Source organism: Oncorhynchus masou, chromosome 11 (genome assembly GCF_036934945.1).
Source record: "Oncorhynchus masou masou isolate Uvic2021 chromosome 11, UVic_Omas_1.1, whole genome shotgun sequence".
Lineage (NCBI taxonomy): Eukaryota > Metazoa > Chordata > Actinopteri > Salmoniformes > Salmonidae > Oncorhynchus > Oncorhynchus masou.
The window spans coordinates 39031673-39057364 of NC_088222.1; the positions used below are offsets into that span (position 1 = coordinate 39031673).

General features: G+C 42.6%; 1 protein-coding gene across 1 annotated transcript in view; it reads right to left on the bottom strand.

The window, feature by feature from the left end:
- The window catches only part of LOC135548664 (protein phosphatase 1E-like), a 59749-nt gene extending 37748 nt beyond the window's left edge, over window positions 1-22001 (bottom strand). Inside the window, exon 1 of the mRNA XM_064978494.1 lies at window positions 21740-22001. Coding sequence (XP_064834566.1) covers window positions 21740-21921 — 182 coding nt within the window. The 5' untranslated portion in view covers window positions 21922-22001. The remainder of the gene's footprint in view (window positions 1-21739) is intronic.
- Between the last annotated feature and the right edge of the window lie 3691 nt (window positions 22002-25692).

Genomic DNA, 25692 nt, shown 5'->3' on the forward strand with positions numbered 1-25692 from the left:
ACTACTCTAACAATGAAAATACATGTCCTCAAAGATGGAAGGCAAGTGGAAGGAGGCGAGATCAGGTGGGACCATTCTAGCAAATGAGAGGGTAGATATACGCTCCTACCAGGTGACGTGGAGAGGATCTGTTTCTGCACCACGTGCTCTCACTACTGGTGTCCCCTAGGGCTCAGTTATAGGCCCTCTCCTCTTCTCTCTATACACCAAGTCACTCGGCTCCGTCATATCGCTTATCATTGCTATAATTTTCAGCTTCCCCATTCTGACAGGTGTCTTTTATACTGATAACATGTTCAAACAGGTGCCACTAATACAGGTGACGAGTGGAGGACAGAGGAGCCTCTTAAAGAAGAAGTTACAGGTCTGTGAGAGCCAGAAATCTTGCTTGTTTGTAGGTGACCAAATACTTATTTTCCACCATAATTTGCAAATAAATAAAAATCCTACAATGTGATTTTCTGGATTTTTCTTCTCATTTTGTCTGTCATAGTTGAAGTGTACCTATGATGAAAATTACAGTCCTCTCTCATCTTTTTAAGTAGAAGAACTTGCACAATTGGTAGCTGACTAAATACGTTTTTGCCCCACTGTATATGCTTTCTTGAGCAGGGGAACCTTGCGGGCTCTGCAGGATTTCAGTCCTTCACGGCGTAGTGTGTTACCAATTGTTTTCTTGGTGACTATGGTCCCAGCTGCCTTGAGATCATTGACAAGATCCTCCCGTGTAGTTCTGGGCTGATTCCTCACCGTTCTCATGATCATTGCAACTCCATGAGGTGAGATCTTGCCTGGAGCACCTGGCAGAGGGAGATCGACAGTTCTTTTGTGTTTCTTCCACTTGCGAATAATCGCACCAACTGTTGTCACCTTCTCACCAAGCTGCTTGGTGATGGTCTTGTAACCCATTCCAGCCTTGTGTAGGTCTACAATCTTGTCCCTGACATCCTCGGAGAGCTCTTTGGTTATGTCCATGGTGGAGAGCTTGGAATCTGATTGATTGATTGCTTCTGTGGACAGGTGTCTTTTATACAGGTAGCAAACTGAGATTAGGAGCACTCCCTTTAAGAGTGTGCTCCTAATCTCAGCTCGTTACCTGTATAAAAGACACCTGGGAGCCAGAAATCTTTCTGATTGAGAGGGGGTCAAATACTTATTTCACTCATTAAAATGCAAATCAATTTATAACGTTTTTGACATGTGTTTTTCTGGATTTTGTTATTGTTATTCTGTCTCTCACTGTTCAAATAAACCTACCATTAAAATTATAGACTGATCATTTCTTTGTCAGTGGGCAAAAGTACAAAATCAGCAGGGGATCAAATACTTTTTTCCCTCACTATATGTCTAAACAAAATACTCTACTATGCAAGTAACCATGTCACTATACCTTCTGGATCCTGTCATGTGACAAATCAACATTGATTTTATTTGATATATTATGTGTTTTACCAGAGACGGTAATGTGAAGAACATGACCTGCACCAAAGTCAAATTAGGATGAAACGTTTGGTCAACGAGACAGTGTCCAAGTTCTAAAATCCTTCAGTAGAATGCCCTGATTTTATTTTGTCACACTCACAACCTATTTTCTGTCATTTTTTCGCCATTAACTTGTAAATAATGATCTTGTTGTGAGTTTATTTTCCTGTAACAATCAACCTGGTTGGTTAGCTAAAATGAAGACGTTGTCAGCTATATAATATGGTCACTATTTGAACTGGCTAGCCAGCTAATTTAACATTAGCTAGCGAGCTAACAAGCTAAAATCTAACCAAAACATTGTTTATAAAGTTGCATTTAGTTACCTGGTTTGCTAGATTGACATATACTAAATTCATTTTTAAAATGGGTGGATTTATTGGTGTTAAAATACACTAGTTATGATATTTTGGACCACCAGGCTGCTGATGTCATGCAGCCTGTAGCTTTTGTGTTTATACTTTTCATAACGACAACGACAAGTTTGATGTCAGATGACAATAGAATGTTCATGAATTTATTGCGACAACTGTCGATATACAGTATCAACCAGCCTTGTTTTGTACACAGCCTCACATGTGAATCTTTAAAGAGATGAGTGGGGCTAAGGCTTAAGAGGGTGGGAACGATGCTGAATGGGTGTAGACAAAGAAGAGCTCTCCAGTAGGTTTACCAAAACATTCAAGGGCCATTTCCTCATCAAAAGTGAGGTTGCAAGTTTATCAACTTTCAAAGCAGAATTACTTTCCCATTGTTCCTCAACTGTGGCATATAATATACAATTTTTTAGCTCTGAGTCTCTACTTTTATCCAAAGTAAAAAACACCATTTCAAATTTTGCTACATAAGACCGAATTGAGCCGGTCGGTCACACATACAACTTTCCTGAATTGGATTCTTTGTTCGTACCCCCCAGGGCAACTGAACTTATTCCAGAGGCTGCTCCAAGACGTCCCCAACAGAGAAGAGTTATTCGGAGTGGAATTGTAGTCCAAGTCGGGAGGCATGCACACCATCCACAGCTTCCGAGAATATTACTCGCTAATGTTCAATACTTGAACAATAAAGTAGACAATCTCAGCGTGAGGATCTCCTTCCAGAGAGACATCAAGGACTGTAAAATACTCTGTTTCACAGAATCATGGCTCTCTCCGGATATACTGTTTCCGTCCATACAGCCTGCTGGATTCTCAGTACATTGTGCAGACAGGAATAAAGAACCCTCCAGAAAGAAGAAAGGCAGTGGTGTATGATTCATGATTAACTACTCATGGTTTGATAGTGATAACGTACAGGAACTCAAGTCCTTTTGTTCACCCGACCAAGAATACCTCAATCAAATGCTGACCGTATTATCACCCAAGAGAATTCTCCTCGTTTATAGTAACAGCCGTGTATATTCCCCCTCAAGTTGATACCACGATGGCCCTCAAGGAACTACACCACCCTTTGTGCAAACTGGAAACCACATATCCTGATTCTGCATTTACTGTAGCTGAGGATTTTAACAAAGCAAATTTGAGGAAAACTACCAAAGTTCTAACAACACATTGCCTGTGGTACTTGTGCTTCAAAAACTCTCGACCATTGTTACTCTTCCTTCCAGGATGGCTACAATGTCCTCCCCCGCCCTCCCTTCTGCAAATCAGATCACATCTCCATTCTGCTCCTCCCTTTCTATAGGCGGAAACTCAAGCAGGAAGTACCTGTGCTAAGTCTATTTAACGCTAATCTGACCAATCAGAATCTATGCTTCAAGATTGTTTTGATCACGTGGACTGGGATATGTTCCAGGTTGCCTCTGAGAATAACATTGGCGTATACACGGACACGGTGACTGAGTTCATCGGGGAGTGTATAGGGGATGTTGTTCCCACTGTGACTATTAAATCCTACTCAAACCAAAAACCGTGGATCGATGGCTACATTCACACAAAACTGAAAGCGCCAACCACCGCATTTAACCATGTCAAGGTGACTGGGAATGTGGTTGAATAGAAACAGTGTAGTTATTCCCTCCGTAAGGCAATCAAACAGGCAAAACGTTAGTTCAGAAACAAAATGGAGTCGCAATTCAATGGCTCAGACACGATACGTATGTGGCAGGGTCTACAGACAATCCCAGATTACAAAGGGAAAACCAGTCACATTGTGGACACCGACGTCTTGCTTCCGGACAAGCTAAACTCACTTTTCACCTGCTTTGAGGATAACACAGTGCCACTGATGTGGCCCACTCCCAATAACTGTGGGCTCTCATTCTCCGTGGCTGACGTGAGTAAGACATTTTAGTGTGTTAACCCTCGCAAGGCCGCCAGCCCAGATGGCTGCCCTAACCGCGTCCTCAGAGCATGCACAGACCAGCTCCCTATCCTAGTCTGCTATCCCCACTTGCTTCAAGATGTCCACCATTGTTCCTGTCTCCAAGAAAGCAAAGGTAACTGACTAACTAAATGACTATCGCCCTGTAGCACTCATTCTATCATCATGAAGTGCTTTGAGAGGCTAGTTAAGGATCATATCACCCCCCACCCTACCTTTCACCCTAGACCCACTTCAATTTGCAAACCGCCCAAATAGACGATGCAATCGCCATTGCGCTACACACTGCCTTATCCCGTCTGGACAAGAGGAATACCTATGTAAGAATGCTGTTCATTGAATATAGCTCAGCCTTCAACACCATAGTACCCTGCAAGCTCATTATAAAGCTCAGGGCCCAAGGGTGCGGCTCAGCCCCCTCCTGTACTCCCTGTTCACCTATGACTGTGTGGCCACGCATGACTCCAACTCAATCACCAAGATTGCAGATGACACAACAGTAGTAGGCCTGATTACCAACAATGACGAGACAGCCTACAGGGAGGAGCTGAGGGCCCTAGCAGAGTGGTGCCAGGAAAATAACCTCTCCCTCAACATCAACAAAACAAAGGAGCTGATAGTGGACTTCAGGAGACAGGAGAGCACACCCCTATCCACTTCGACAAGACCACTGTGGAGAAGGTGAAAAGCATCAAGTTCCTCGGCATACACATCACTGACAATCAGAAATGGTCCACCCACACAGACAGTGTGGTGAAGAAGGTGCAAAAGCGCCACAGGAGGCTGAAGAAATTCAGCTCTAAGACCCTCACAAACTTTTACAGATGTGCAATTGAGAGCATCCTGTCTGGCTGTATCCCCGCCTGGTACAGCAACTGCACCGCCCACAACTGCAGGGCTATCCAGAAGGTGGTGCGGTCTGTCCAACACATCACCGGGTGCACACTGCCTGCCCTCCAGGACACATACAGCATCCGATGTCACAGGAAGGCCAAAAGGATCATCAAGGACATCAACCACCAGAGCCACGGCCTGTTCACCCCGCTACCATCCAGAAGGCGAGGTCAGTACAGGTGCATCAAAGCTGGGACCGAGAGACTGAAAAACAGCTTCTGTTCTCAAGGCCATCAGACTGTTAAATAGCCATCACTAGCCGGTTACCACCCGGTTACTCAATCCTGTACGTCAGAGCGTGCTGCCCTATGTACATAGATATTGAATCACTGGTCACTTTAATAATGGAACACTAGTCACTTTAATAATGTTAACATACTGTTTTACTAATTTCATATGTATATACTGTATTCTACTGTATCTTAGTCAATGCCGCTCTGCCCGTCCCAATATTTATATATTTCTTAATTCCATTCTTTTACTTTTAGATTTGTCTGTATTGTTGTGACTTGTTAGATACTACTGCACTGTTGGAGCCAATAACACAAGCACTTTGCTACACCCGCAATAACATCTTCTAAATATGTGTATGTGACCAATAAAATTTGATTTGATTTGAGGCCGGTTGGACGTACTGCCAAATTTTCTACAACAACGTTGGAGGCGACTTATGGTAGAGAAATGAACATTCAATTCTCTGGCAACAGCTCCAGTGGACATTCCTGCAGTCATCATGCCAAAATGCACACTCCCTCAAAACTTGAGACCTCTGTGGCATTGGGTTGTGTGACAAAACTGCTCATTTTAGAGTGCCCTTTTATTGTCCCCAGCACAAGGTGCATCTGTGTAATGGCCATGCTGTTTAATCATCATCTTAATATGCCACACCTTATCAGGTGGATGAATTATCTTGGCAACGGAGAAATGCTCACTAACAGGGATGTAAACAACCAGGTGCACAAAATGTGAGAGAAATACGCTTTTTGTGCATATGGAACATTTCTAGGATATTTTATTTCAGCTCATGAAACATGAGACCAACATTTTTGTTCAGTAAAAATTGTAGCTTTAGACCTGGTACGAGAGTGCATAGTTTACACTATCAATGATCCAGCAAAACTCATTCCCATACTAGGCAAGATTGGGAATTTAAATGTACTTCGCTTGGAGGCATTTGAGCGAGCTCTGTGCAGCTCTACACAGAGCCTCAAGATAGTATTATGTAATCCACCAGCTGGCAGATCAGTTGTTTCATAATAGCCTAAGGGGTAGCTAAAACGTGTCCAAGGCCTGCCTAATCGCAGGGACTCTTGACTAGCCAAGGCTCCTGGGTCCTGACCCCACACTAGTGATGTGGGAAAAATTGATACAGTTACATATTATTTTTGATGATATATCGTATTGTTTTGAAAATATTATTTTTGCGCTAGTTTGGCTGTACCTGCACCAAAACTCCTTCATAGCTTGTTTTCCATCTTCTTTTTAAATAGGCAGTCATTTTTTTCAGCACTTTTATTTCCACGACTGATCAAAACTTGTATTCTCATGGCTCGCTCTCTTGTGCCTCTGCAGCAGACATATGGTGAGCAATATGTTTGGGACACTGAATCGCAAAAAAATCGCAATGTATATAGAATCGTGAGAATCGCAATACATACCGCATTGTCACCAAAGTATCGTGATAATATCTTATCAGCCCTACCCCACACTACCACTTGACCTAATATTATCAAAGCATAAGAATAGGATCCAACGATGCTCGTAGGCCTATAGTTACCATGGGGATACGGAAAGACAGGGTGGATGGTGGACAGAGACGAGGCTAGGGTGTTAGTTAGCCCCTAAAACTATAGGCACTGTTGGCCCTGCTGAGGAGAAAGCCAGCGAAGGTCACACTGAATCACTGCCAATACCTGGGGGGACATGCCTCCCGTTATTCAACGGTGACTCATGGCTTCTGTGGATGAGAAGCTCACTTGACTAAAGTGAAGCAGCTAATCGCTGGGCTTTGGAGCGTGTCAGCCTGTCAGCACACTGCCTATTGTGACTCAGCCCTCACACAGCAAGCTTGTTTACCTCTCTTTCGCTCTCTCTCTGGGTGCTGACAATGTGAAGGCCACCACAGAGGTGGGGTAATAATGTGAACTCATGTTCAGCGTATGCAGCCCAGCAAAAGACCGGAGGGGTCCTCACAGGTCTGTCTGTGTGCCACACTGCAACTTGCCACACACCTGTGTTACCCTAACCATGCTACTTTCAGAGGTTGTCCAAATCAACGGGGATTATTTCACATGTTAGCTTGGGCCTGTTTGTAGTTTCTTTATGTATACATTTATTTTCGTCACCATCTGAACAACACAACGAACCGCTTGGACTGGCCGACCAAGAGCTTCTTCTCCCGATGCTGCGCTTCCCCTTTAATTTCCCATTAAATAGCCAGCATCGGATGCGCAATGGGGGTGAGGTGGCGTGAGAGACGAACTTCCAACCTTCTGTTCCGAAGCTCCTTTACTCCGTTTTGTTTTTGTTCAACTTAAAAGTGTGCATTGTAGTTGTGTCGCAATATCAACAAGGATCAGATCCACTCATTTTATTGTTGGACTACACATCTCCAGTGGTCTCCGCTGTTCTCCGTGGCCTTTCTCCGCCAGAGATCTGTTGGTGGATTGACTGACTGACTGACTGACTTACTGACTGACTGACTAAATGAATGACTGACTGATTGACTGACTGACTGACTAACAACTTTTCCTAAGCGGTGTTTCATGTATTTTCTTGTGATCTACTCCGGTTTGGGTTGGTTAATATGTTCAATTGTTGGAGAAGAGTAATGTGAGTCCAGCTGATCTTTATTTGTTGTGTGGAACGGGAGATTTGTGATCTGAATGTATAATGAGACCGGTTTTCTGCCTCACATTATGAGCGAACATTGCGTGACTGAGGTCACTTGGGTTCACTTGGATCATTTACAGAGCCGGACCATTTTTTATGTCCTAGCTACGGGACTTTCCCTGAGTAACTTCTATTATTATTTTGTGACAATTGTTTGTATGATTATTATATTTTATTTAATACAAACAATTCAAAACAATCATTGTTTTGAAATGATTTCTAATGTTTTTAAGGGTTTATTACTTTTTTCACGAGTCCTTTGTATTGGTCTCTAGACTATGACTGATAGATGAGACCGACTCACAAACTTAATGGAGAAATCAAAAATGTCTCTGGTAGGCACAACCTACTTGGCACCACTAAGAAAAAATAACCTCAAGTCAAAACCATTACAATGTGCATCCAACATGGTCCTGAAACGATTTCTCACATAGATGCACATCTTAAAATCAGGTTGCAGACCAGTTAACTAGGCTTCATAACATTATCACTAAATCGCCTTTGTTCACAAATTAAATCAATCCTGCAGATCCAATGAACTGGATCTAAGAACAAACAAGGCAATTATAATGAGAGCCCAAAGGAAAAACACACTTTCTGATAACCATGCAGCATAGAGAACTAAATGAGATGGGGCTGAGCTTTTTGTCATGGGGGGGGAGAGGGAGCACTGTAAGTTAATAGCACAGCATCTCTATTAAATATGTAAGCCTCGGTGGAAGCTGTCTCAATAATGCAGACTTACTTTCTCTATCCTGTTTTGTGGTGTCAGAATAGCAAACAAGGCCTCAGCCATGTCTATCTGCCCCACAGCAAATGATAGAGGGTAAAGCTGTTTAGAGGCCGAGGCTGGATAAGAGAGACCGCTGCCATCTAACACAATAGGCCAGACTGGGCAATGTGCTCTGGTGGAGGTGTGGGTGGGGTTCATATTGAGAGCAATCTGAAATCTCCCCTGGTTTAATGTGTTCTTTACACATTCACTTTATTAGATGCAGCCGACTGTACTTTCAGTGAAGAGACTATCAATGAATCAACGGACGCACATTCCACAAATCTTTCTGCGGATTGTCTTCTGCTGCATCGCTCATTTTGTTGTCATGTCGTAAGGTCGGTTGAAATTTGTGTTTTCTTGAATGTTTTTCCACAGAAACTACACAATACATATTGTTGAAGCAGTCATGCACTGTAGTTAATTGGGCACGTAAGCACATCTAAAATGGAAGCGCTAATAAGCCGTATAGACAGATTTATTGACTTATTATTCATGACTGCTTATGTCGCGTTCAAAACAACTGGGATCTCGGGATTGGGAAGTCAGAAATATCCCATTTCTGACTTCAGTGCGTTCAAAATAACTGGGAAATTGTTTTAAAAAAAGATCTCTTGACTGGGAAAAAAATTATTTTAACTGTCTTCCAACTTGGAATTCCAACTTTCGGGCCTCTTTCCAGAGCTCTGACTTTCTGACCTGAAAGTCACTGACGTCATGATTTGACCTCGTATTTTTCGAGTTCCCAGTTGTTTTGAACGCGGCATTAAGACACGGGTGATATTCAATGTTGGTATTTCTTAAAGAAACTTGCTTACCTGATCTCGCCTCAGGTATGGCTTGTTTTTATGCATTTCTCTTAAGAGCAATAAGTTGCCTTTTTCGCATGATTGGATTCGTACATGGACTGGCATATTACCTGCTGGAGGCAGACTCCCTCTTTTTGCATTCTATTCAATGGCAATCATTTGCATTCTGTCAGGATAGACGGAGCACTAGGTGGGCAAGTAGGGATTCCAGTCTGTCAGTCCGAGCAACTGCTTTGCATTTGCTTCTTCTGCTGCAAACATATGACTCAACATTTGACTATGGGCTGCTCATAAACAAAGCGGCTGGATATACTGGCCAAGAGCAGACAGGAAAAACATCTGCACATGTATCTATAATATTGTTTCAGGGAGAAAGACAAGAGGAGAAAGCGGACATACAGTAGAACAGTTCAGGACGTTTTGAAGGTCATTTTACTTCCACAATTGGGCCACCTGCAGAGCTGACATTTTACAAAATAAATAACCTGGACTCAACACTTAAATTACTATTTCAAAGATTGCTCGGATTTTAGCACGATAAATAAGGAAAATAGCTACTGTGATAGAACTACTGTTTCAAAGGTGATGGCATCATTACATTCCCCCTCTACAGGAGCAGCTTTGGGCAACCAGCATGTGTCTGATTAATGGGACCATAGAAAATAATCCCATTCATAAATCTACCATCATTGCCCCCAGAATAACATTGATTATCCCTGCCCCCTGAATCCACCATTCAGGTTAGCTTTACTGTCACGCCAGTAGAGCTGAGGTAAGTGCCCATTAGTGACGCATGGGAACTTGTTAACCTTGGGTAAGAGATTAATAAGAGTTAAGAAACCACATGCTGGCTGTCCAACCAGCCCTTTGCTTTTAGGTCTCTCCGGGGACACGAGACACTCAAGCATCTATGAGGAAACCACTAGTAAGTCTGATGGAGGTTGAAGAGGAGAACTAGAAGCTCCAAGCCAGACGCTGGCAGAGAGGCGCTAAAAAAAGAATGTTTTCAAAACCCCGGAGAGGCTAGGGAAAGTAGGCATGGCCGTGAAGGTACAGCTCCCAGGAAGCATTTGCTGCTTCTGAATGTAGGGCAACCATCTCCCGCCTCCACGCAGTCCTCTTTCCACTGCCTGAGGAGCGGTGGTGGAGAGCAGCCGGCGAGGAAGACAACTCTCAGACGAGCAGGTCATGTGCATCACTCAAGTTTGGTCCACTTTGTATGCCCTTGACTGGACCATTTTACAGAGGGAGGCTTGTGCTTCACATACCCAGCCCTGCATACTGAGACACAGCAACCTCTGAGAGAAACACAATGACAAGTGTTTGGAAACTGTTGCGTACAACTTATCTATGTATAGCTGTCATCCATGTAGATTTGGTGTTAAATGTGCCCACAATGATCAAATAAGCTTTAAGGCGGCGGCACAGTGTTGAATTCTTCAATCAAGTCAGTGCAAAAGCAAGGTTTGGCTGTGAATCACTGTGACTCAGCGGTTGTGATTTCCCACTGGGCAAAAACTGGTTCAATCAATGTTGTTTCCAAATCATTTCAACCCCAACAATCTATGTGATAACATTGAATCAACGTGGGAAACTGATTGGATTTGCAATAAGTCATCAACGGGCTCCCGAGTGGCGCAGCAGTCTAAGGCACTGCATATCAGTGCTAGAGGTGTCACTACAGACCCTGGTTTGATTCCAGGCTGTATCTCAACCGGCCGTTGTTCGGGAGTCCCATAGGGTGGCGCACAATTGGCCCAGCATCTTCCGGGTTAAGGTTTGGCTGGGGTAGGCCGTCATTGTAAATAAGAATTTGTTCTTAACTGACCTGCCTAGATAATAAAGGTGAAAAAAAACATTTAAAAATGTAAGGGCATTTAGTCTTTTTTTGTCAAACTTATAACGTAGTGCAACCTGTTTAGAAAGGAAGAAATACGAATGATTTTGTCATGACAGATTGGTAACGTCAAATGTTGGGCTTAACGGAGATTAACTGCGCTTACTGCCTTTGGCATTCCTCTTCATAAGACTGACATTTGGAATAGCCAGGATAAACAGAGATTTGGTGTTCCCAAGCACTAGAAATATCTTACCAGACTGCTACTGAGACCAAACTGGACCTAAATGTAATCTTCAAGCAAATATAATAACCCAGACTGCCAAGGCGTTATTAACTCATAACTAACTCAACAACACTGTGCCCAAGTAAAGATATCCATCAGCACAGGCAGAGAAGAGTCAAATGTTTCAGTGACACATGGTCTTTAGACTCAGTATACCCATGTATGAACATGAATGCTATTCCCTGAAGGGCAGAAGCTCCTTGGGGTTTTCCAGAGCTCTGAGGTCATGGTAAACCAGAGCTGGAGGCCAATGGTGGAGGGCCCTGTCCCTGCTGCCAGGTAAAGGCACTGTGCTGTGCTTCTGCCCTAGATCCGCTGAGGGGTTAAGTGACCAGTGAGGACAGGGCACTGTCTGGGTTTGTTAATCGCAGGGAGAGACACTGATTAAGGGATTTGCTCCTGCAAGTCATTTCTCTACCTGGGGTAGCCCAACCACCAGGAGCCAGAGGAGGATGTGAAAGGGCAAGGGGTGAAGGGAGACCAGGAGAGGAGTAGCTTGGACACCGCTGTACCTACATCTGGGGTAAAGATAAGCTGAAACCTGATGGACAGCTTATCCAGGATCGCCAAGCAGCCTTTGCTGTCACTGTCTGGTTAGTGGCCCTTTAAATAATAGTAATTGTGTCAGACATAGCGGCCAGGCCTAAATAGCACTAAGATAGGAGAGCTCTAAGGAGAGGCAGGTGCCGATGGGACCTGTGCGGCTTCAATTTGCAGTGGCGTGTTCTAGAACTTCTCTGTGCCAACTTCTTCACAGCAGACCAAGTAATACCGGGTGTGCTGAAATACCCTGGCCACAGCTTCCAATGGGATGTTTGAATGTGATCGCTGTGTGCACAATGAGGCCTCAGATGTTTCATGTCATTCCTTTGGACATTGAACTGCAAGCAGCCATGGTGGAAGAGCCACAACTGCTACATTGCTCACCATGCGTGAATTTTTCATCATCCCATTGTTTAACCTTCGGGTCTTGTGTTTCCAGCAGAACTGATGTTAATGTCAACACATTGGGTGTGAATTTTCATCAAGAATGTACAATTGTGCTACTGTGGGAGACCAAAATGATCTTATCTTTGACAGCAACATTATGATATAAATTGGTCTCTTAAAGGGGAACTCAGCAGTTGCTACATCCATTGTTTGGACTTATTAATTATATATACCCATTGATTCTTGAAGAATATAATTTATAAATGTGTCACTTTGGCATGAAGAGATTCGGGAGACAGGCGCAGGAATGTGTAATATGGGTTTTTATTCAGCCCAAATTACGGCGTGCCGTGTAAAGGCACGGGGACGAAGACCAAACAAACACGTAACAAAAACACAGGGTTGAAACTCAAAACAAAAGAGCGAGGAGTACGTAGAATAAATAACACACCCACACAATGACTAACACACGGGACGAGAACAGTAATCATCTACGCAATCCACAAGGGCACGAAAGCCCAAAACACACAACACAGGTACTCACACGCACCAACAGACATTGTAACAATAATCGACAAGACCAAGACTAATCAGTGGGAATAGGGGACAGGTGTGTGTGATGAAAGTTCCGGAAGGATATGTGACAAAATGCCTCAAGAGCTTAGTTCAACTGTCCTTCCCCATCAGAACCAAAAATATAAGATTGGTTAACTAATGTTACTAAGTAAATATAAATAAACACTATATGGCCTCAAAACATGGTTACAACTATAATGTTTATACCATGGATGGTCAGTCCTTGCATCCATAGCTCTGTCTATGAATTTTAGAGTGGTTACATTTCTCCAGCCTCATCCCTCCGCTTTTTACCGAAACAGGACAGGGAGAACGTTTTGTTATTGTTTCTATTGCTGATTTCCCCTTTAAACTTTCACAAATGTGATGAGGGTACATCCATTGTTTTAGATTCTGAAACTAGTTCAATGCAAAAAGAGGTCAGATCATCCTGAAACAGTACATTTGGGACTCAAGTGAATGTTCTGATTAGTCTGCTATAAAATGACAAAATATTCTAACAATAATCAACTGCAGTAAATGAATTGTTCTTGATATGCACTGCGTATTGAAAGGCATTGACTTTATGTTTATAAAGATCATGTTTAGTAAAAGTAAGGCAAGCCCCCTCTAGGCATCACAAAGGATAGAACACTGGTTCGGCCCTAAAATCTGGTTTCTGCTTTTAAATCAAATTTGATATTTCAAATGTATGCTGCACTACGGGCCTGGGAGTGACCTTCCACATTCTAATTGAAATGCAAAATCTTGAGCGTCGGGACCATGTTTGACCTGCGGAAGACGTATAGATGGAAACTGGCGTCAAATACACTCAGAGTAATTGCTGTGTGGCGGGCAGGAGGAGACCAAATCAATCATATTTTCATCCCAATTAGCTAACCGGTCATCGCAGAGGAGGTGCCAGACCCCTTTTGCACAAATGAAAAGCTTGGGGGGGAGACAACCTGGGAGGACCCTGAGGGGTGTCCGTATGTCTGTAGAGTTGCCAGTTATTATAAAACAGAGTGCATTGCACAACACTTTGAAGCAGAGTGCTTTTTGTGGTCTGCGGCTCTTACGTAAGGCCCATCCAGGTGCTACGTGTTTTTAGGTTGTTTAAATAGACAAACCTTGTTTATGCCAACCTTGATGTCGATTACATCATCTCTTTTTCTCATCTGCAAACACCAGTGCCTTTAATAGACCTACTGACGGATACAGTCATCACCCAAACTCACCTTTCTCTGTGGAAAATAGTTGACTTTCCTATGAATTCAGAACCAACTCTCTGTTTAAGCTGCTGTATGTCTATGACAGTACCCAGTTCTGCTCTGAATGATAGCAGGTTCCTGGGTATGTTCAACAACCATAACAGTCTGTAATGATATTTTCCTGTTAATTAAACGAATTTAAGTGCTGGATGATGATTACTATGGCAATTACTCTAAGTGAGGGCTAATTGCCAAACAATTGTCCATCTAGGGTCATGTTTGAGGGATGCAGCGAACCTGCCGCTCAATTTAACAGCATGTGCAACTGATGTCTTTAACGCTCCCCTGCTTCTTCAGTAAGCAGAGGCCAAAATATACGTACAAGTGAAAAGAAGAGGCCAACAAAAGGTCTGACACAAAGTAAATTAAAGACAAGGCAACAAGTATAGTGGTATATGCTTCATCAGAATGATCACCAGAAATCAGTTGTGCCACTAGAGGTTCTGGGAAGAGGCCCTCAAGACTAAAGCAAAGTTCAGAGACATCACTAGTGTCGTGAGAGGCCCAGAGTCAGAGAGCCCCAGGGATCTGAAAAATCTTTAGGCAGATGGACACTGTTCTCTGGGAGCTACGACACAGCAGACATAAAACCTCTGACCCCAGACTTGTTTCTCGGCAGAACAAGATCATTCATGGCAGTACATATAAGCAGAGGACGCTTTCATTGATTTGGAAGTAATGACTTGTGAATCCTTGCGGATCCCTTTTCTCTGTCTCTCTCTGTTGCCCTTGTTTAGCCTAGCCGGGCATTCTAAATTGAGTAGCATCGATTGCAAGTGTGAAAGGCAGTTAATTGTGCCTTTGGCGAGAATAAAAACAGGCATTGAGGAGACGTGCTCACTCCTACCGCCTGTGTCCTGGGCAAGTCATGGCAAGGATTCAGCCTGAACTGCTGGGCCTTTTTTGAAGAAAGATATAAAAAAAAAACTCATGCTGTGGGTCAAGGTACGACATAGCCTAGCATGGCCATTAGTGCTTCGTTGCTTTGATGTATCAATCCCATTAAGCAATGCATCCCGTTAAGCAATGCACCTTAATTGGAAAAGAGTGTAGTGGAGATGAACCCTGGTTGTAAATCTTTGGTACTGATGACCTCCCTCTGCTGAGGTAATGTGTCTTGATCTCACCATTTTAATTTGTGATCTGTTGAGATCAAATGTTTTGGTCGCTCTTATCCATCAATTCTCACTGGGCTCAAGTGTCAACAACTCATCTGGACTTCTATAGCGGCCCAGTCTGTAAGTTATAAGTAAAACTTGAGGGTCATTTAGGGGTCTAAATCAATTCAATGACTCGATTAGCAAAAATCCCAAATTACAGCCAAATAAGTCTATTGGGAGTTGCAGGTGGTGTAGTAAATATGCTACCGCATTGACTGTAAATCTAGCCAGCAGAACCCTGGTACATTTACGTAACACCACCTTAACTTCTAGACACAAATAGCAATGTCAGACTCAAACAAGGAAAGGTTATCTTATCCTGTATCTCATCCCCAGATTTATGACAAATGAGGGAGGCTGAGAGATGCCCTCTTTCTCTCTGAATCAGAGGCCTGTGTGTGTGTGTGTGTGTGTGTGTGTGTGTGTGTGTGTGTGTGTGTGTGTGTGTGTGTGTGTGTGTGTGTGTGTGTGTGTGTGTGTGTGTGTGTGTGTGTGTGTGTGTGTGTGTGTGTGATTTTCTTTGAGAAACAGCTATGAATCTGTGTGTGTCTGTGTGTGTGTCTTGGAAGCAGCAACTGTCAATGTTGCTGAAGAACAATCACGCTCTTAATTCAATGCCCAAAAGCTCTTAGCTGAATTTTGTCTTCACACAAAAGACGAACAGGAAAATGTCATAAAGGCTCTCTTGTGCATAAATCTATTTGTTTTCATGTAAACCAACACTCTTTGGTGTGAGAGCTGAAAAATGTATGGAATTGATCATTTGGAACACCGCATATCTCATTTGTCTTTTGTGGGTCTGTGTCAAAATGAGATGGACAAATTGTAGGCCGGGTTACATTTTATATCATTTACCCTGAACAAGTGCAAGATTGCACTAACATTGTAATTACATTGTAGTTATTAAGATGCGAATGAACAGCAATGCTTGATCTGGTAAAACTCTGCGACACTGTCGTAGTCCATTAGGATTGAGGCACTTTCGGGTGAGGGCACAGATGACCCCCTCTCTTCCTGTTGTGTTATGAATGAGAAGTTGTGGGGAGATGAGTGTGTCCCCTGCTCCTCTGATGTCCAATCCGGTCGCACAGCAGTGCTCATTAACGCAGCCGTCAGCTGCAGCGCTTCCGACACCACACACTGTTCCTCCAGCAGTGTGCGGAAGCAGACTGTGTGTGTGTGTGTGTGTGTGTGTGTGTGTGTGTGTGTGTGTGTGTGTGTGTGTGTGTGTGTGTGTGTGTGTGTGTGTGTGTGTGTGCGTGCGTGCGCGCGCGCATTTGTGTGTCTTGGAGGAATCCGGATATGCGCGTGGTTGTTTACAGCTGTGGGAGACATGCCAGTTTAATGAGGTTTAGGAGAGCTCCCCTCTCTCAATTATCGGCGCTCCCAGTAGAGGTACTGGGGGCAGTGGGAAACGAGGGGTTGGATGGAATGGGGGTAGGTAGGAGTGAAGGAGGAAGGAGGCTTAGTCATGGTTCTCCTCCATCCCTCCCTCTATTGTTACCCACCCTCAAGATGGCCTCTACAGCCGTTCCCAACAGAACTAGCTCTCAAAACACTCAAAGAGTGAAGTCAGGCAGTAAGCAATGTCTATCTTTAGCCATCACAGCATATGTGTTGAATTATGTATTGCATACTGTATATTGCATAGGCTCCTCCTATGGTTATTTTTCATCATAATGACGTGGTGAGCCTGCTGACACGTATGCCTGCATCCATTATGCTCCTCTCTCTCTCTCTCTCCCTAGTTAACAGCCATCATTAAGGAGTGTGAGGAAAGCTCGACACTTTGAAGCTGGATAAACAGAGCAGCTTTTCTACCTGCCTTGTCAGATGATGAAGCGATGAGGAGAAATGGAGGCCACGAACACATGCCTCAGGTGAAGGCTTCACACACGAGCCGACTGGGATTGCAATGCCGAGCTGCTTTCAGTATTAGAATTGTTATCGGATTATTAATCAGCTGCTCTGAACACACACACGTACGCACACACACACACAATACTATTTAAAATATCTCAATTACTTTCACGTACATTCAAAGTAATTATTCAGATATATTTTAATTGAAAAGGCATAGTAGATGGATATTTTAATGTATTTGGAAATACACTTGGAAAGTATTTGACCATACTCAAATACACTGACTCAAATACACTTCCATGCATTTGACCAGGTATTTAAAAATAGTTTTTGAAATAAATATTTTAATAATACTCTAAAATACAATTTGGTAGACTGTTTGGATTTTACAAACCAAATAAAAGTACTTGTTTTGAAGTGTATTTGAAAATACTCAAATACACAGAAAAAAGTATTTTAAATACCAGATACTCAAATATTTAAACCATGTCCGACACACAAACCACACACACTTTCATGGAAATGTACTGCTGTATGGGGAGAGAGGTGGCCACTCGCTAGCGATAACTGAGTGAGGTCTGTGTTCTATTCACATTGCACATGACAGTACTGCTTCCAGCATATTCTGGCAATTACAGAGTATGGTACAAATGTGTTAGAACTACAGAATTCAAATGAAGACCAGGTCAATGGTCCTTCTGTGTTTTTAGATGGTTGGATAATGATCATTTGTCATATTTGATGGATGTACGAGTACATTATCTTTGTGTTCTCAGACATCCAAACAGACAATAATCACAGGCTTCCTGGTTGCAAAATCAAAGCATTCCTGTCACTTAAATCGTGACTCTTTTCTTTTTTTCATACCCTACTATTTTGGGTTCAATTCAAAAGTAAGTTGTCATTAAATGTGACAGCCCCATCCCTGTGTCGTGCTTCCCTTATCCTCCAGAAGTATCATTACACGTCAGCCATGACAATTTGAGAGGAGGGCTGTGTCTCACCCACACACTGAGCCAGCTAACACTGGGCGGGGCATACCATGTCACAACCCCCCCCCCACACACACACACACACACACAAATGTGTGCCTCTGATACCTCAGGCAGGGATGGGAATGTGACAAAACATTATTCACACTGTCGTCATTGCACACATACACACAAGTTACAGATCTGCACAATCTGTGTTCATCTCCACCTTTTCAAATACATATATACCCACACTGTGAGCCTCGCCTACCCATCAATACAGCACCGCTGCAAAACACACACACACACACACACACACACACACACACACACACACACACACACACACACACACACACACACACACACACACACACACACACACACACACACACACACACACACACACACACACACACACACACAGGGACCTCCACACAGGAAGAGCAGGAAAGGAGACCTCCACCTCTCCCAGGTATATTATTAGATCTTCAACCCAGAGACAAAATAATCACACGTTCAGCTGAAACACAACGGAAGGACCTGATCCTCGCAGCACAAAGTGTGAGAATGGGTCTCACTTCGTGCCGAATTACAACATTGCTCTCCTTCAAAAATACTATCATTAGCGCTGCAGGAATGATCCCATGGAAAACAAATAATCAATCAAACTGTGATCACTTTAGAGAGGGAACCAGGAACCACTGCAAATATCCACGAATGGAAATTGTTATTGTGTAATAAATACATAATATGTGGGTGTTTCCTTCTTCTTAGATAGACTTAGGACTATCCATGGGGTCAATTACATTTGATAACTGTCAATAGATGAACACTACTGTAGGTATGGATCTGTTCTGATAGTAGGGGCCCTGGCAGCATCCAGAGCTGAGCGCAAAGTCACAGACAATAAGCTCTTTGTGCAGAGCAGATCTAGCAGACTGATACTGCTACAACCCTCTTCTCAAAGACGGGGAATTGGTGACATCGACACAACAAGTTTAGGTCTTTGAAATGGAGCAGGGGTGAACATCAAAATAGTGTTTGCTGTATGATAAGCCCTGTAGGCTATGTGGGACATGACAAAACCCAACATAACACATTGGGTTCAGTATTGATTAACTAGCTCTCAGTAGAGTAAACACATACAGTGCATTTGGAAAGTATTCAGACCCCTTGACTTTTTCCACATGTTGTTACATTAGAGCCTTATTCTAAAATTGATTAAATTGTTTTCATCCATTTACACACAATACCTCATAATGACAAAGCCAAACCAGGTTTTTGAAATGTTTGCAAATGTATAAAAAATAAATAACAGAAATATCACATTTACACAAGTATTCAGACCCTTTACTCAGTACTTTGTTGAAGCTCCTTTGGCAGTGATTACAGCCTTGAGTCTTCATAGGTATGACGCTACAAGCTTGACACACATGTATTTGGGGAGTTTCTCCCATTCTTCTTTGCAGATCCTCTCAGGCTCTGTCAGGTTGGATTGGGGGCCTCGATGCACAGCTATTTTCAGGTCTCTCCTGAGATGTTCGATCGGGATCAAGTCTGGGCTCTGGCTGAGCCACGAAAGCACATTCAGAGACTTTTCCTGAAGCCACTCCTGCATTGTCTTGGCTGTGTGCTTAAGGTCGTTGTCCTGTTGGAAGGTGAACCTTCGCCACAGTCTGAGGTCCTAAGCGCTCTGGAGCAGGTTTTCATCAAGGTTCTCTCTGTACTTTGCGCCATTCATCTTTCCCTCGATCCTGACTAGTCTCCCAGTCCCTGCCGCTGAAAAACATCCTTACAGTATGGCCACCACCATGCTTTCCCGTAGGGATGTTGCCAGGTTTCCTCCAGACGTGACGCTTGGCATTTAGGCCAAAGTGTTCAATCTTGGTTTCATCAGACCAGAGAATCTCCAAACGGTCTGTCATGTGCCTTTACAGAGTAGCGGCTTCCGTCTGGCCACTCGACCATAAAGGCCTGATTGTGGAGTACTGAAGAAATGGTTGTCCTTCTGGAAGGTTCTCCCATCTCCACAGAGGAACTCTGGAGCTCTGTCAGAGTGACCATTGGGTTCTTAGTCACCTCCCTGACCAAGGCCCTTCTCCCCTGATTGCTCAGTTTGGCTGGGCGGCCAGCTCTAGGAAGAGTGCCTCAACACAATCCTGTCTCGGAGCTCTACAGACAATTCCTTCAAACTCATGGCTTGGTTTTTGCTCTGACATACACTGTCAACTGTGGGACTTTATATAGACAGATGTGTGGCCTTTCCAAATCATGCTCAATCAAATGAATTTACCACAGATGGACTCCAATCAAGTTGTAGAAACATCTCAAGGATGAAAAACAGAATGGAAACAGGATGCACCGAAGCTCAATTTCGAGTCTCGTGGCAAAGGGTTTGAACACTTATGTAAATAAGGTATTTCTGTTTTTTATTTTTAATACATTTGCAAACTATTCTAAATACCTGTTTACGCTTTGTCATTATGGGGTATTATGTGTAGACTGATGAGGATGATTTTTTTTTAAATCCATTTTAGAATAAGTCTGTAACATAACAACATGTGGAAAAGGGGAAGGGGTCTGAATACTTTCCGAATGCACTGTAGCAAACATAGTAAATTGTAAGCTCACATTTTCAAGGTCAAGAATGAATTATTTCCAAGCACTTGTGCGCCTGGGTGCCTTAAATGGCTCTATTTTAGACTGTCTGTGTTTGCTTCTTTTTGGGTCGTTTATTGGTGGTGGTGATCTCACAATTACACCTGACGTGTGAAATTGCAATCATCCTCGACAGGCTTCAGAAATTCACCATTGTCTTTTAGGTCTCTTCAGTGGTTACATGTGCTATTTATGGATGTGAGTGTGACGTAATATATCTGAAAATGCTCAACCCTTCCCAAACACATTTTGATTTGAATGTACTAGGGAGCCTGCGCCGGCGAACTGCAAGTGCGCTTCATTTCAGTTGTACTCCGGTTCCTCTCTGTTTCCATTCGTTCATGATCCTCCATCCCATTTATCCGATGTCCGTTCATGTGAATTTCCCTTCCTTTTTGCGTCGCACGACGTCATTTCATTTGTAGGAAGAAACGATTGCATTCCTCATAGTTGGCTTTTCATGGCAGGCTTTTCTCATAAGAGGTGCTTTCCAATTCATACAGCTTTTGTCGATGTAGGCTATTTTACGTGACAACACTACGGGCACACTTTGTTCAGTATGTCCTGATTTCCCCTCTGTTCCCCATTTCAGTGTATTTGCAACCATCCTGAAATGTATTTGAAGTTTGTCTTCCCTTTGTTACAGAATTTTTTGCAACATGCCCAATGACGTCGGCGGCAACATGATAGATGAGGATGTCAAGACATTGTGAGTGGCTTCATATGATACCCGGCAAAACTGACGGGAGAGCAATTCTGTAGCAACTAATTCCGAATTGCTCACTGCACATAGAAGGCTACTTGTATTTTTATATAATTCTATAATTTATATTAACTGTGTTTGCGCAACAGTCCTGCCAATTCGTGTAAAATATATTTAGCCGGCAAAATTAGCTTTCACTTTTGATGACTCCAAATTCCTATTCTATTCTATTCCTATTCTCGTCTGAAATTGTCTTGCAAAGACAAACATAAACCATTAGTTTAAGCTGCATACAAAACCATTTGTAACATCAAATCGGTAGCGTACTTACTATTTGCACAAGTGCTGAAGACACATATCGAGGCATTCCCCTTCAACTTCGTCCTCCGAGGTGAGGTCAGACAAAGGGCGCATTGGGACAGGGTCATTCTCCTGGAGTGGTGGTCTCATCTCTCGGAGGAAGAGCTCCAAGAACCTTCGGAAGGTTTTCTCCTCAGTTGCAGAGCCGGCCATCACTTCTCATTCCTGGACAGACAAGAGACCGCACTTGCCGGGCAAGAAGACTACTTCAAATCGCTTGCTGGACAGCTCCCCACTCGCGCCGGTTGGGAACGCGCGCGCGTGAACAAGGTTTTCGCTCAATCACAGGAGAGGGTGGGTGGATGATGACAAGAGAGGGGAGGGAATTTTGAGAAAGCGGGAGAAGCATCAGGTTTGTGTTAGGTTCGGGAACGCGTACGCACAATGCACCCTCACATGCGATACGTGCGTTTTGAACGCTAATGGAGGATTAAATAAACCCACTGCTTTGAAAGAAGCACTAAAATTAGGCAAATTGCCTTCACTGTGGAGGAACTGTAACAACTAACGGCAATAGCGTTTTTTTAAAGTGCATAGGACATGTAATGACTTATCCAAAAATATACAGTATTTAAGCAATATAAAACACTTATGATAGGTGGCGCAGGGGTCTAAGGCACTGCATCTCGGTGCTAGAGGCATCACTACCGACCCTGGTTCGATTCCAGGCTGTATCACAAGCGACCGTAATCGGGTGGCGCATAATTGGCCCAGTGTCTTTCGGGCCAGTGTAGGCCGTCATTGTAAATACGGATTTGTTCTTAACTGACTTGCCAAATAAAAATCAAGGTTGGGTAGTTTCATTTCTGAATGTAATCAGTTACATTTGCTAGTTATCTGCCCAAAATAGTCCTGACATTACTTTACTGAGTTTGGTTAATCCGAAAGTTATCTGATTACTGACAAAAAGGATCCATCAAACACATTTGGTATGTCATCATAGTGTTCTGGTGGAACAACATTACATTTAGGCCTTTTTTAAATGCGGAATTGAATGTCATTGAGAAAACAGAAAGGTTTCATAATGTAATCTTTCGCAAACATTCTTATCGAATTGTAATGTAATCCAAAAAAGTATCTAGCTTTTTAAACTGTAATCGGATTATAATATCTCTGCTGGTAATTTAACTGATTTACGTTAGTTTTTTTAATAATTAGATTGCATGTTTTGTTTTTTTATCAGAATACATGTAATCTGAAACTCAACCCTGGTTACAAAAAAATTATACTGAACAAAAATATAAACACAACATGCAACAATTTCAAAGACTGTCCTGACTTATAGTTCATATAAAGAAATCAGTCAATTCAAATAAATTAATTAGGCCATAATCTATGGATTTCACAAGACTGGGCAAGGGCACAGCTAACCAGAATGAGTTTTTACCCACAAAAGGCCTTTATTACAGACAGAAATACTCCTCAGTTTCATCAGCTGTCTGGATGGCTGGTCTCAGACGATCCCTTAGGTGAAGACGCCGGATATGGAGGTCCTGGGCTGGTGTGGTTACCCGTGGTCTGTGGTTGTGAGGCCGTTTGGACGTACTGCCAAATTCTCTAAAATGACAATGGATGGAGCTTATGGTAGAGAAATTAACATAGAATTATCTGGCAACAGCTCTGGTGGACATTCCTGCAGTCAGCATGCCAATTGCACGCTCCCTCAAAACTTGAGACATCTGTAGCATTGTGTTGTGTGACAAAACTGCACATTTTAGAGTGACCTTTTATTATCCCTAGCACAAGGTACACCTGTGTATTGATCATGCTGTTTAATCAGCTTCTTGATATACCACACCTGTCAGGTGGATGGATTATCTTGGCAAAAGAGAAATGCTCACTAACAGGGGTTTAAACAAATTTGGGCAAAACATTTGAGTGAAATAAGCTTTATGTACGTATAGAAAATGTCTGGGATCTTTTATTTCAGCTTATGAAACATGGGACCAAAACTTTACATGTTGCATTCATATTTTTGTTCAGTATATATGGATAAGGCCTTTATCCATGATAAAACAGCACTCTTAGCGTTCATCAACAGCTTGGCATCAATAGTGAGATTCTATGGCTTAAATGTGTATATAGGACACCAAGCACCCATGCTAAAAATATCCACTGTAGTGGATTTCACTCAGAATGAGAATTAACCATTTCAATACCTGCAGAGCTGTTCAGTTAAGCTACAAGTGCAATCATCAGTGGTTTTAACCCTTTAATAGGCAGCTCAACGAGGTGGTTAAGCAAACTTTGACAACCAATTTTAAAATAAATTACATTTTGTTTGGCATATTTATAATCTCAACCAATGTCATTTAGTAAAATTATCATGTGGTTTTCATTATCGAAACACCCATATTTTTTTTACATTGAAACATGCATTCAAAGATGAAAACCAGGAAGTGAACAAGAGCAAAACTGAACCTCATTTACCACATTTTCTTTTTTACTATACTGAACAAAAATATAAAACGCAACATGGAACAATTTCAAAGATTTTATTGAGTTACAGTTCATATAAGAAAATCTGTCAATATAAATAAATAAATTAGGCCCTGATTTATGTATTTCACATGACTGGGAATACAGATATGTCTGTTGGTCATAGATACCTTTAAAAAAAAGTAGGAGCGTGGATCAGAAAACCACTCAGTATCTGGTGTGACCACCATTTGCCTCATTTAGAGTGACACATGTCCTTCGCATAGAGTTGATCAGGATGTTGATTTTGGCCTGTGGAATGTTGTCCCACTCCTCTTCAATGGCTGTGCGAAGTTGCTGGATATTGGCGGGAACTGGAACACACTGTCGTACACATCGATCCAGAACATTCCAAACATGCTCAATGGGTTACATGTCTGATGAATCTGCAAGCCATGGAAGAACTGGGACATTTTCAGCTTTCAGAAATTGTATACAGATCCTTGCGACACGGGGCTGGCTGTGCATTATCATGCTGAAACATGAGGTGTTGGCAGTGGATGAACGGCACAACAATGGGCCTCAGGATCTGGTCATGGTGTCTCTGTGCATTCAAATTGCCATCAATAAAATGCAATTGTGTTCGTTGTCTGTAGTTTATGCCTGCACATACCATAACCCCACCGCCACCATGGTGCACTCTGTTCACAATGTTGACATAATCAAACCGCTTGCCCACACAACACCATACACGCGGTCTGTGGTTGTGAAGCAGGTTGGACGTACTGCCAAATTCTCTAAAACTATGTTGATTCCGGCTTATGGTAGAGAAATTCATATTCAATTATCTGGCAACAGCCCTGCTGGACATTCCTGCAGTCAGCATGCCAATTGCATGCTCCCTCAAAAGTTGAGACATCTGTGGCATTGTGTTGTGTGACAAACTGCCATTTTTGTGGCCTTTTGTCCCCAGCACAAGGTGCACCTGTGTAATGATTATGCTGTTTAATCAGCTTCTTGATATGCCACACCTGTCAGGTGGATGGATTATCTTGGCAAAAGAGAAATACTCACTTACAGGGTGTTTAAACAAATGTAGGCAAAACATTTGAGCGAAATAAGCTTTTTGTGCATTTGGAACATTTTGAGGTTATTTTATTTCAGCTCATGAAACATGGGACCAACATGTTGCATTTATATTTATGTTCAGTGTAATTGTGTATACAATGGGAAATTGCAATGTTGTAAAATGTTGTTGACCTCTAAAACATAATTTAAGAATTATTAAATTACTAATATGTTGTTTTACAAATGTAGGAATATGCTCTATCAGGCAGTTGAGTTGCCCATTAAAGGAATGCTATTAACTCAGTTTGTGAACATGGACAACGGAGAAATATTGTCAAAGGATTATTTTTTTCAAATTAAAAAATCCTTTCAAATCCATATAATTATTTACTGTCTGTCTGTTATCTTCAATATGTTTCACAATATCATTCAGTACAT